Consider the following 14,256-nt stretch of genomic DNA (forward strand, 5'->3'; position numbering starts at 1 on the left):
ACATGACCTTGGAAGTTAACCAGATACAGGTATTGCCCTGATGTAGGATCATAAACCAGAGAACACAACAATATGTATATCAGGTCATTAAGAAATATTTCTATTCAATTTGGAAGAGAAAAACATCAGCTTTAAATAAAGAAAAAAAAACCCCTTATTTCCTAATTGTATACGTATATATTTAGTTATATATATGTTTTTTAAGGGTATCGAGTTGATATTGAAGATTTAGAATTCTCAGGTAAGTACATTTGAAAATAGAGAAGAAAACAATAAATCACAAAAAAACTGAACTCCGAGGAATACTCAAAACGGAAATTCCCTCAAGGAATGGCAAAATTAAACGATAAAACACATCAAACGAATGGACAACAAATGTCATAATCCTGACTTGGTACAGGCATTTTTCGAATGTAGAAAGTGGTGGATTAAAGCTGGTTATACCAACATGACCAAGTCAGGAATATAACAGTTGTTTTCCATTCGTTTGATGTGTTTAATCTTTTAATTTTGTCAATTGTTTAGGGACTTTTTGTAAGTTTTAAGTTTTCCTTGAATGTGATTTTTTTTTTGCATCTATAAGTAGAGAAAAAAGTATCATACTGTAGCCGATTGGTACATGCATTTTGTCTTTCCCTATGATTTTACCCTATATAAAAGTCATCGGTATACGTACGTATAAAACATATTTGCCTCGTTTAATTTTCATTAAGTTTGACAAAATATTTTACTTTGACCTGTTTGCAAAAATAATTCAATTTTAAAAATTGGAACCTCAAAATTTACAGGAATAAATTGGTTGACAACCACTAATTTTGATCTTTGAAAAACTCAATTTCTTCTTACTAATAGTATGTGATTAAAACGCTAAGCTGATGTTTAAGACTTAACCCCCTTACGTGTTATGTAAGCCCTTAAAGAATTTATTCAATTGAAAGTATCCATAGATAGCATAAAAGTAAGACATTACCATGACCAAAAAAAAAAGACATCGAAAAATTGACGTGCTTTACCAACCTTATAGGAAAGTAAAGAAAAAACCTATACGAAGAACCTTTACATCGTAACGCTAAGAACAGATAATCCTGTTAAACCTTATTATTTGTCGCTACATAAAAAAAAGGGACAAAAGATACCAGAGGGACAGTCAAACTCATAAATCGAAAATAAACTGACAATGCCTGGCTAAAAAAGAAAAAGACAGACAATCAATAGAACACATGACACATATATATCACATATAATTTTATAAGAGTGCGGGAATATTTGTGTTTTTATCGAAACAAAACATGAACTTTATACAGATAAGTTGTTTAATAAGATAATATTTTCTTCACAGAATCGCCCAGAGAACAGGATCCAGAGGAAATTTCTTTCGTAGAAGTTAATGGTTATGCAGACAGGTGGAGTGTTGAAATCGACGAACAGGAAAATAAGTGGTGGATAGAAACCATCAAAAGCAATCTAAAACCCTTTCACAAAGATCCGGCGAAAAAGAGAAAATACTTACAAGAAAAAAAAATTATTCAACAAAAATTAATTGATATGCGAAATCAAGTTTGCTTGTTTGTTTACATGCTGAATGCTTTTTTGATAACACTCATATACTCCTTGACCCAGGTAGATGTATTCACAGGTTCTTTATCCATATTTGTGGACTGCAGGGGCAATCAAGTTGAGATTGTTCCTATAGCAGTACTCTTCATAGTAGTGTTTGGTTTTCTTCTGTTAATTCAATTTATCTGTATGATTGTTGATAGATTTACTACGCTTGTAAATATTGCTGCCAGAACACCAATATTTGTCAACAAAGTCACCCCAACGACTAATGATTAATAATTGACATTGGATAATAAGAATATTTCAGTTGTGTTTCGTTTTTTACTTTTGATTCAATGTATCTGTATGATTGTTCATAGATTTACTACGCTTGTACATATTTAAGCTAGTAAATTTATTAATAACAATAAAGTCACTCCTTCATAACCAATGATTGACAACAACGGAAAATGTGTATACTGTAAGTTGTGGTCTTATATGCGACTGTAAAATAAGTGAAAGTTTTACCTAGTTATAAAAGCAGTTTAATCACCAGTTTCTACACAAGGAAATACCTGTTCCAAGTTAGGAATATGACAGATGTTTTCTTTTCGTTTGATGTGTTTGGGCTTTGTTTCTGGGCCATTTGATAAAGAACTTTTCGTTTTGATTTTTACTTCGTTATTTTTGTTATCTTAATTTTTATCAACACCGAAACATAATCAACTTTCAATCCTGTAATAGATTCATATCAGCGTCTTAGTTTCTCTGATGATATTGCAATATTTGTTTTTTCAATAACAAATGGCGCGATACATACAAAACATTTTTTTTTATATCCTATGTTTTATGAATAATGCTTTAATACATGTAGTAAAACGACTTAGAAATGATGTAATCAATTGTCAACTTTTTTTTTGATTATTGATTTTATATAGGAAATACTTTTGAAGTGCCAGACATATAACAAATCAATTACAAAGTGTATTCTAGGGTTGTAATGTAGAAGAATTTGAAATGTTTATATTGATTTAACAAATTGTTTTCTTAATTCAAATTTCTAACATATGTTTGACTTGTTATTATTTGTTTGTGGACCACCTGAAGTGGACGTGGTTCCGGGTATCATCAATGGTGGTTACAAGAATATTTTTGATAAACTGAACCGAAACTTTTGGAATGAAAGAAAAACGCTTGCAAATATTTTTTATTTCCAATTCACATGTTTTTATTCAATCAATTTTACACAAACTAAGGTTGCAAGTCAATCGGGAAACCAATCTACGAACTGACGCAAAACTGGGACCTACCAATTTTCTATTATTTATTATTTTTTTTATTTTTTTTTGGGGGGGGGGGGGTTATCTTTTCGCTTTAGTTGTTGTTGTTTGAGTTTTTTCTTGGTATGATTTAACATTTAAATTTTCTACACTTTACACAAGTATTCCCATCATTTATCTTGAACTACTTTTGCTTTTCGGTGCAAAATGAAAAACAATACAAGAAAGAACACTCCGGTTTACTATGTTTTCATTATCACTGAACTAGTATATATTTGTTTAGGGGCCAGCTGAAGGACGCCTCCGGGTGCGGGAATTTCTCGCTACATTGAAGACCTGTTGGTGACCTTCTGCTGTTGTTTTTTTATTTGGTCGGGTTGTTGTCTCTTTGACACATTCCTCATTTCCATTCTCAATTTTATGAGAACTATATCGAATATACCTTCTCTGCAAGTCAATTGAAGGAGAAAAATGGCAAGACAAACTTTTAAAAATTCTTAATAATTTTTTTACTGTATGATTATAAGAATTATTAAAGGTAAAACAATCAAAACATTCCTTCAAATACAATGTTTATGTTGTTCTTACTTTCATTTTTAGTTTGCTTACATACTTATGCCTTTTATATTTTTGTATATGTCTGTATGTATTCGACTAAACGTTTTTATAATCTATGAGAAATATGCCGATTTCAATTTTGAAATGTTTCCTACCTTATAATAGTAGCAATATACCAACTTCACCTGCATATGAGATATACATTTTCTAACTCATTTGGTATTCAAGAGCTTAAAGCTGATACCCATTCTTTGTTAAATGTCACTAGTGTCTGAGCAGAAATTTGATGAACCGGAATCGGAAGATATTAAAAACTGGTTGATAAATATCCCGTATTAACTTCACAAACACTAAACGATGGTCCTGAAGGAAAGATTCTGGGTACTGAAGTTGTTATCATTTTAATAACTAAAGGTGATCCCTTCTTTTTGACATTTTTACGTATATTGTCTGTTTGCTTTGTTCATACATCGTGGTCAATATGTAGAGTTTTACGGCACTGTTATACAAGTGAGTGGTTCAGCTAGCTATAAAATCAGGTTTAACGCTTTCGTTTAATGTGTTTGAGCTTTTGATTTTATCATTTGCTTAAGGACTTTCCGTTTAGAATTTTCCTTTAATTTCAGTATTTTTGTTATTTTAATTTTTTTTTAAATTTGTAGCTATACTGAATCTTATTTAATCTTTCATATCGCAGAAAGTAGTTGTTATACCAAAATGATTGAAAAGAGTAACGAAACTCATTTTAGGTCCATTTTTATTAACTCTTTATGTTATCAATTGACAATGTCATAAATGTATGTGACATAGTTATGTAAATAAGAACAAAATTTTATAATGTTCGTGTGTTCGAATAACTGTTGTAGATTTCCCTCATCAGGAACGCTAAAATAAAACATATGTAAACCGGGTATGTATAAGTCAGGAATCTGATGTACAGTAGTTGTCGATTGTTTATGTTATTTATACGTGATTCTCGTTTCTCGTATTTTTTATATAGATTAAACTGTTGGTTTTCGCGTTTGAATGGTTTTACACTATGTGTATGACCCCTCTATAGCTTGTTGTTCGGTGAGAGCCAAGGTTCCGTGTTGAAGGCCGTGCATTGACCTATAATGGTTTACTTTTCTAAATTGTTATTTGGATGGAGAGTAGCCTCATTGACACTCATACCACATCTTCCTATATCTATGTATAAATACGCAGAAGTATCAGAAAGCACATGACTCAAACAGATCGATAAAGTTAAGCAAGCTCATCTACGGCCAACCTTGCCTGAGGGTGTTAATTTAGTTTAAACATATTTATTTATAGTGGATTGGGAAACAAGTTTTGCAACTTATATTTATCCCTTTCCACTTTGAGGGTGTTAGCACCTTGGACTCTTAATCATATATGAATTTAGCAATGGAAACTTCTACATAAAGGAGTTAAAATACATGTCGGTATCGACGTAATACTAATGACACCCTTAATGACTACCATTACACTAAAAATGGTATGGACCTAGTGCTGGTAAGAAAGGAAGCTAAAAAAAAAAGTATGGATGAAAATCGGGAATTTGTCAAAAAGACAACAACCTGACCATAGATAAGACAACAGCCGAAGGAGAGAAGAGAAACTCCCGCACCCGGAGGGGTCCTTCAGCTGGCCCATAAAATATATATATACTAGTTCAGAGATAATGAACCACATAAACTCCGATCCGTACACAAGAAACTAAGATAAAAATTCATACAAGACCAACCAAGGCCAGAGGCTCCTCGACTAGCTCACTTGGGACGTGCGTAGAAATGCGGCGGATTTAAACATGTTTTTTGTAGATATCAACACTCCCCTATGCCTCAAGCAAATGTAGAAAAACATACAACAATACGCATAGTAAAACACAGTTAAGAGAAATAAGGTTAATGCTAGAATGTAATTACAAAAGTACTCATATAGTCATATACTATATTAATATGACAAAGCCTAAAAAAAAGTGTTTGAGGTTGAAAGTTTAGTGAGGTAAAATATAATAACTCATTCAATTATTACAAGAAAAGGTATGAAAAAGTCCAATATTTAATATCTATAATTTATGGATGAAAGGTAATACATTGATAATCGCGACGTATTTATGTACATATTGTTTAAAGCTGTCTACACCAAGTGGCCTTATTTTTTTTTCATTGATGTGTGAGAATTAGTCTGAGTCGTAACTCTGTGATGATTTAAAAAAACTCTGAAACTTTAGTCTTGTAGCATATAGATCATTTGCCATCCTATGGCTTATCGCATGAATCGAAAAAAATAACCAAGCTTTTTAAATAAGTTCAAAATATGCTATTCTGTTAAAATGACAATGATATAGTTACGATCTCAACATACCATTTGGACAACAACGAACAGGGTTAATCAAATCTATCATCTTAACTTCGTCGATCATGCCTGTACTTAGAAAGACATCTGTTATTAATTGGTTGTCATTGGTTGTTGTTTTTATGCCCCACCTACGATAGTAGAGGGGCATAATGTTTTCTGGTCTGTGCGTCCGTCTGGTCATCCGTTCGTCTGTTTGTCCGTTCGGTCGTCCGTTTGTTATTCCAATTGTCTGTCCCGCTTCAGGTTCAAGTTTTTGGTCGAGATAGTTTTTGATTAAGTTTAAGTCTAATCTAGTCCAATCTACCTGAAACTTAGTACATTTGTTCCGTTTTAATGCTTAATAAGGGATTTGGCCACATTTTTACGGTCCATTGAACAAAAAAAATGATAGTGCGGATGGGGCATCCGTGTACTTTGGACACATTCTTGTTTATATCTGTTTTTCGTTGATTGATTGCTATTTTGCCGTGAATGTGCATTTTATAGGTGACTTTACTGTATGTGTTTTTTTTATTGTTGAATGCCATAAAGTGACATGAAACTGATTTAATTCACGTTATTAATACTTTGTTTGACAATACTGTGCTTCTGTTCCAATGATATATGTAACAGGCAACATTATAGTTTCCAAATTAGTGTCAGCTTAAAGTTTTAATTGAACCACGTTTACTATTATGTTGTAAAACTAAAATGTATTCTCATATTTCTCAGGTCACTGATCATGTTAAATTTCTGGGCCAAGATATTTTCTCATGAAGTTGTATTCATATCGTCTGGAAACTACAGATGGGTGCAGTCCTAACCTGTACAGCAAGTTAACTTGATAACCAGTCATTTGGACAGGTCAAATATAAAAAAGAAGATGTGGTATGATTGCCAATGAGACAGCTATCCACAAAAATCAACGATTGTCAACAAGAGACCAAATGACACAGACATTAACAACTATAGGTCACCGTACGGCCTTCAACAATGAGCAAAGCCCATACTGCATAGTCAGCTATAAAAGGCCCCGATAAGACAATGTAAAACAATTCAAACGAGAAAACTAACGGCCTTATTTAAGTAAAAAAATGAAGTTGACCTGTGACTGGATTTAGGACTTCTCTGACCAGTCCTAGGACCAAAGTCTAGCTAACTTGAAAAGCGGACTTGGTCCTAGGATTGTTTTTATGTCTGCCAAAAAGTTAACTTGGAAACAGGATCGCTATTGATATAAGTTAACTTAGAACCAGTCCTGTCATAAGGTAACGTAAGTTAACTTCGTAACCAGTCCTGTCGTAAAGTTAACATAAGTAAACTTCGAAACCAGTCCTGCCAAAAAGTTAACATAAGTTAACCTTTGCTTTGACAAATCCGATCAAAACCAGACCTGTTCCGAAGTTAACTTTTGACTGGTCTGCTCAACACTAAGTTAACTTGTAACCAGGACCGCTCTACATCGATTTAAAAAAAAATAGTTTTTAATATCTTTGTCTCGTAGTATAAACGTCGAAAATAAAGTAAAATTAATACGTCCGTTATATAAACAGGATTACATACACATATTTGAAAATAAAGTATGCATAAAACGTTGCGTGTAACACAAATTTATCTGTGATCTGACAATCTATCAATTATAAAAACGATCTTGGTTATAATGATAACGGGCACTGAATATATATTCCGATACCTATCAAATTCAACCATATTTGCACTTTATATTTATAAATTTAGGGTGCCAGCATGTCCTCCTTGTATATAAAATATTGATACGTAACAACATTTGAGTAGTTTTGATACCTCATGCTGACTTGTACAACAAAATTATTTGACCGCATCGACCAAAACTCACCATATGTGCATTTTAATTTGTAAATCTATATACTTGCATAGTAAATCAGCCATATTTCTTATGTCAGGATTCATTGTATCATACAATAGACAGAAATGTTGTAATACAATAACGCATTTTTGACATGAATATCAATAATGTGGTAATTTTTCTAAATTTCTTGTTTTCAATACTTTGATTTTTTCGAAACACTAAGGATTTTCTTATTCCAGGCATAGATTACCTTAGCCGTATTTGGCACAACTTTTTGGAATTTTGGATCATCAATGCTCTTCAACTTTTTACTTGTTTGGCTTTATAAATATTTGATTTGAGCGTCACTGATGAGTCTTATGTAGACGAAACGCGCGTCTGGCGTACTAAATTATAATCCTGGTACCTTTGATAACTTTTGTTCTCATCAATTTAGGATGCCAGCATGTCCTCCTTTTTCGTCTTCAAAATATTGATACGTAACAAAATTAGAGTAGTTTTGATACCTCATGCTGACTTGTACAAATTATGTGCATGTCCTTTACGATTTTAACTTAAAATGTATGCTCATAAACTGCTTTTTATTTTGCTGTATATGGGTTCACTGAAATTCTATTTGATGATAGTTGGAGCAGAACATTGTGACCTATGGACATACATTCAACATGTTCACGTTATCAAAATCATTTTTTTTAAACCAGTTTATAATGAGTAACAGTGGTTTCTTATAACTAAGTGACAAACATTCGAGACTAAGTGAGAAAAGTTCGAGAGCGTTGTTATAATCCAGGAAAGAAAGTGAAACAAAACAGCTTTTGTCAAAGAGTACATCGTATAAGTTTTAACTTGATACCTATAATTTCATTAAGGACAAAGATAAGCTGTCTCATTTTTCCTCTATTTTAAATTGTAAAGACATAATACAAATAAGCAACTGATACACTTTTCATAATGATTGTATTCCTTATATGTCTTATATTGAATATACAAATGTTTAATTTATCGGTAAAAACTTTTTAATTTTTGGTCGGACAGTTATTATCACATCTGCACGAGAACCAGTGCCCATGACTCCTAAAACTTCAAGTATATCATCTTCAGATATAATCTGATTGCATTGATCATGAAAGACCCCTTTTGTATAGCGGAGATCGTCTCTGGTGTCATTTCTAGATATCGACTCATACCAATCTTTGGTGTGATTCTTGACTCCTCTGCGTGTTATGCCAACTGCGAGGATATTAGGCGACGAAAAGAATGGTACGTTCCACATCACTATGACACGCCTTTCAAGATTACCCACCAACCAAGAGACAATTCCACTGGTTCCTCTTAAGGAAAAGCCAACCTTGTGCCCGACCTAAAATAAAAAAAATAGTCAAGTCTGAAATCGGTTCTAAGATTCATTAACTGTAAAATGTGGAATTTATATGCATAATATGCTTTATCACAAAAGACATTGTAACAGCTTCTGCATCACATGAAATATCTTTCCAAACACGAACATCAATTTTAATATGAAACGATCATTAAGATCTTTACAGTTCCTTAAATATATAACAATAAATGATTATGTCAATTTCAAATTTTCGGACACGTTCCAGACTTATTCAGACCATATACATATATATACAGACCAACAACACACAGAATAGTCTGCAGTGTGTTTATGGATGAAAATTAATTCAAAAGTCCCACGTTTACCATGACTTCCTTCATTTTAGTTCCCACCGTCTGTGGTGGCGATGCTAGACATCCTGTATTTATAGTTGCGTTTGGTTTTGAGAGTTCCATATTTGTCCAGTTTTGAATATAAATAGTGCAGACACGAATGTAGTTTTCTTTACTGTACGTGATTGAACTTCTGAATGAATTTCCAGGTGATGTAACCGCTGTCAACTTTTGTTCCAGATGCTTCCAATCTACTCGCTCACTATTTTTTCCATCTAAATGGTCTTTCATTTGCACATCTCCTTAAAAATATTAGTTTTAATAGACTCAATGGTATATTTTAAGGACGTTATGTTTATTGAATTATCACTTTTTTTTTTTCACAGATTGAATAATATTAAATATATCTGAAAGTTTTCACGAGTAAAGGTTATCTGTTGCAAGACTGTCAATGCATATAATTATGTTTTCAGATAGTAAATGGACACAATAATGAGATGAATCATTGTGAGGACCAGAAATGGTGAATACAAATTACGTATGAATAGCATATTAAGAATTCAAATATCAGTTTGAATGTTTTCTAACTTACTCTACATACTTACAGACAGTTTTTATTAATGACAAATTACACCAAGCAAGTTGTACAATTTTATATGAAACCAGATATGGAATTCGGAATCAAGTTAGGAAATTTTGTTTAATAAATCCGTCTCCCTGCGGAAAAAGGATATTCACCACGCAAAACGTCGCGTGCTTTTACGTGTATAATCTTTATAAAAACGTTTGATGTACAATTGGTTTTATACAAATATATCATGCTTACAAGGGGTATTTGCCAAAAATACCGGTTGAGAGGTACAAATTTCCAGAGCCGTTAGGCGAGGGAAATTTGATAACCTCGAAACCGGTATTTTTGGCAAATACCCCTTGTAAGCATGATATAATTGTTTAATTCCACCGAATGTTCCACCTCAGAAAGTTTATTATAATCAGCTATCATACGAAATTTCGACTTGAATGTATAATTTTTCTATACACTGCATCTGTGGTATTCACAGTCAAATTGCATTGACCGTACTACAATCATTTCTTATCATTTTTTTATGTAAAGTCACTGACTGTATACATATCTCCCTTTTTATGATAATAAGCTGGTTCTCGGCTGACTACTACACTTTCTAATGCAACAACGTTTGTAACGGTCATTTTGATTGGATAAAGTCACTTATTTACATGGCATCAATTGACAGTTGATGCTATGGGACGTACGCGCAAGCGCAGACGGCATATGACAGATTTTAAATACATGTTTTAACGTTGTTTTCTGTCAGTTTCATTAGAATGGAGATAACCATATTGTATTTTAAGCTCCGACGGCATCAATTGGGGATTTGATGATCGCAAATACCCGTTTACTGTCTTCGCTAACGCGTCGCCAGTAAAATTAATTTGCGACCATCAAATCCCCAATTGATGCCGTCGGAGCTTAAAATACAATACAGTTATCTCCTAATTGTTCATCAGTTTCAGTGAAGCGTAATACAAGTGGGTTCCAGTTTTATGTGACCGGTTGACAATTCGTTTCTGTTGAGTTTTATGTATGACGTCATTCCCGGAATTTTTACGTCATTTGGTCCAAATTCAATAATGATGCATTTTTATTCTAAATATTTTATCTGGAACCATATATTTAAAAAAGACCATGAATTTGTCATATAAGAATAGAAAAAAATCATTGGGTTATTTTTAGACATGGTATTCCCCATCTGCCATGGTATTTGCTAGGGTATTTCCCATCTGCCATGGTATTTGCTAGCAAATACCCCGGCAGAGTAAAGAAAATCTCAAAATATAGAAATTGGTGAAAAATACCATGTTTCTCATCCAATCAAAATACAGCATTATTACATAAGGTGGAATTATAGTAAATATTTTCCATTTATTTCTCTCGGAATATGGATTAAAACATTTACTGGTTTTTGTTTCGATAAATATGTGGTTTTAATGACTTTTGAAAAATTGATATTCACTTCGGCTGTTTGCCTCAGTGAATATCAGTTTTTCAAAAGTCAATAAAAACACACATTTACCTCATCAAAAGACAGTTATTGTATAATATTTACCGCCTTTAAAGGGTCTATCAGGTGTAATGTCATTGAAGTATACGCCTGAATATGTGTACACCATATTGATGATGATGTACGAAGTTAAATGTATTCACTATTATGTACATTACCTGATTCCGCAAATCGAGTTTTCCGTCTTCTTGACATTGGCGCCGACATCAATATTTTTTTGAAATTGTACTTTATCTATTCCCCTATTCCCTACAAATCACTTAATTTGTTCCCTACAATAAATAAATTCCACAGTGGATATTCGTGTGAGTGTCATCAATATACAATGAAATTGTAACGACTATCAAGTGTTAACTTGTTAATGTGAATATAAAGTCAAGTGTTACACACAACGACGCCAATAAGGAAATTGTGCAATGTCAATTTAATTGATGCTTGTTGATATAAAATACATGTACATTTTATAAATACAAATATATCATTTAGCTAACAACTCTATGCACATTTCGAATGAAATGAAATCTATGAAAAATTTAGCTTAGTAAGTTAATATATCGTTATTTTTATTTCAACCGATGTGATGACACATTCACAATCGTATATAATTTCAACTTTCATTTCTTGTTGTTTCGGTTTTCCTTGATATAAAAATAGTACACACTTCTGCACATATAAGGTATAATGTTTATACATTGATTGGTGATTTATTTACATCACATCAGTTTAAAAAGACTACATTGCGGTAATAATATAAAAAAAAACTAATGCCAATGCGTTTTATTAGTTAATGTTTCATGTAATAAATAGATATTATATTTAAAGAGTAGGCATTAATATAAAAAATTGAAGAGTATAATTTTGTGCCCTGTATGCAAATAAAAACGAGATAAGCTCATTATATTATTGTTACGAGTAAGGTGATAACGCATAAACCACTAGGTGGAGAACATGTCTAATTTTTACGTTTGGGAATTTTTTACTTCTTGTCGGTGACTGCTCATGAAAGTTGTGCAGCAGAACCATGTCACATTTAAAGGATGAATTCTGTTACACCACTAAATTATTGGCTTAAAAGTCGGATGATGATGTTGGAAACTAGGATCAGATACAAGACTAGAACCTGATGGTATTCGAAAAAAATGTGTGCATTGAAATACATGTACGTCACCGTCCAAGGTTCAGAAAAAGATCTTAATCTTTACGGTATTCATTGTAAGCGATAATATAACAAGTCTGACAAACTGGTTCACGAAAAACAAAACTACGCTACAGACAAAATTACTGAATTGCTCATATCTTGAGATTGGCACATACATATACGTGTGGAGTTATTAAAATAGTTAATGAGTGATTATGAGTGATTAGGTCCTCGAATAATCAGGGACAGTTTTAAAAGCACAACATGAGTGATGCCCAAGGTTATGCTATTTCATAGAAAGGTCAAATAGTGAATCCAAACAAGGTCCTACTACCCGTCGATACTTATAATATAGCATCGCTCAAACTGTTGATCAAATTTTATATTACATTTACACCATCTACTGTGATATGATTGATATTTCAGTCAGGTATAACTTGGTATATATACTACTTAAACTTGGACATTTATCTTAATTCAGTATAGGGGAGTACTTTTAAATCGGTTGTTTTTGTATTTTGTATTTTGTCTTCTTGTATTGTTTATTATGCAAATTTCCGATCTGATAAGGTGGAGCCCCCTCAAACTGATTTTTGAAATGTGTTCGTATCATTGTGCTGTTGCACTGTCGAAGTTTAAGGTAAGAGTTGGTCGTGCACACATGCTTAACCCTGCAACATTCCCTACGAACCTTTTAAGAGCCAGTAATTCTGTATATAACTGTTTTTATCTGTTGTCTGGTTTTTGTGCGTTGGTGTATGAATCAGGTACTTGTTTTATGTTTGAATTATTTAACATCTATCAAACCTCGTTTTTTTTATATTTTACTAAACGATGTTGGATTTGCTCATTGTAGAAGGTTGTACGGTGGTCCTGTTTAATAATGCATTATTTGTAGTCATACTATATCGCTTTATATATAATCAGCCAAAATACCGCTGACATAAAAAAGAAAGGATAGTATTTAAACTAACCCATTGAAATAGTTTCCAAATACACCTTATTCTATCAAACTTTCAGGAAATTTACCAAAGTTAAAATCGGATCTTTTTGAAGGTCAAGGGGAAAGTCTATGGATAATATATTTTTTTACAACAGGTTTCTTTCCTAAAATGACAAGGGGCGACGAAGTTTCTTTAAAGTTTGTCATGTGTACCTCTATACCGCAGATCTTCTGAAAATTATGGAATTTTGGCTTTATCTCGTATAGTCAGTTGCTTAGCAACCTGTATAACGGTGGAGATAAATACATTAAATATAAAAAATATACAGTATATATATATTTATATTTGAAATAAAGAACTGTTTAACATGCAGTGAATTTTTCAATTTTTCACTGTAAATGTTACACACTATAATGCAAATATCACGGCAAAATCATTATAATTTCACTCTAGCAACAAATGTGTACTCATAGTAACAACAATCGTTTTCTATTTTACAAGATTTGAATTCTAATATGTTGCAAACAAACTCCAAAGAAAATGTCAAGAATAAAGGTTAATGCTGAAATATCAACAACCAAAACTATATACAAACAATAGTAATTTTTCAAGAGAACATGGTAATGCCCTTCTAGAGTCCATCTGTGGAAAAAAAGAACCCATTTACCGTACAGTAAAGTTGCTTGTTGTTACATTTTTTATGAAGGGTAAACAAAATCTTATGTACAGATGATTTTATTATTAAGTCATAGGATAGTCATTGCAGTTATAAACCAGAAAAATAACAAATCATAATGTGTTGAGGTGTTAAAAGATGTAAAATAAGAACAGAATTTATAAGTAAAATTTGAAATTCATAAAGTTTAAATTAGTT

The 14,256-nt window shown here is 32.3% G+C and overlaps 1 protein-coding gene across 1 annotated transcript; it reads right to left on the reverse strand.

Annotated features, from left to right (window-relative positions):
- Positions 1 to 8,157: 8,157 nt before the first annotated feature.
- Positions 8,158 to 11,661, reverse strand: LOC134699743 (conoporin-Cn1-like). The gene is made up of 3 exons (XM_063561172.1): positions 11,459 to 11,661; positions 9,253 to 9,521; positions 8,158 to 8,908 (listed from the first exon to the last, which is right to left on the reverse strand). Exons 1-3 carry the CDS (start codon positions 11,505 to 11,507, stop codon positions 8,543 to 8,545), a joined length of 684 nt encoding a protein of 227 aa, XP_063417242.1. The 5' UTR covers positions 11,508 to 11,661; the 3' UTR covers positions 8,158 to 8,542.
- Between the last annotated feature and the right edge of the window lie 2,595 nt (positions 11,662 to 14,256).

The sequence above is a fragment of the Mytilus trossulus genome, unplaced genomic scaffold, assembly GCF_036588685.1.
Source record: "Mytilus trossulus isolate FHL-02 unplaced genomic scaffold, PNRI_Mtr1.1.1.hap1 h1tg000085l___fragment_1__unscaffolded, whole genome shotgun sequence".
NCBI classification, from domain to species: Eukaryota; Metazoa; Mollusca; class Bivalvia; order Mytilida; family Mytilidae; genus Mytilus; species Mytilus trossulus.

Coding starts and splice junctions, on each gene's coding strand:
- LOC134699743 (XM_063561172.1), bottom strand. CDS start 11,507: ATGTCGGCGCCAATGTCAAGAAGACGGAAAACTCGATTTGCGGAATCA. Junction 9,522..11,458: donor AACTCGATTTGCGGAATCAG/GTAATGTACATA, acceptor AATATTTTTAAG/GAGATGTGCAAATGAAAGAC. Junction 8,909..9,252: donor CTAAAATGAAGGAAGTCATG/GTAAACGTGGGA, acceptor TTTTTATTTTAG/GTCGGGCACAAGGTTGGCTT.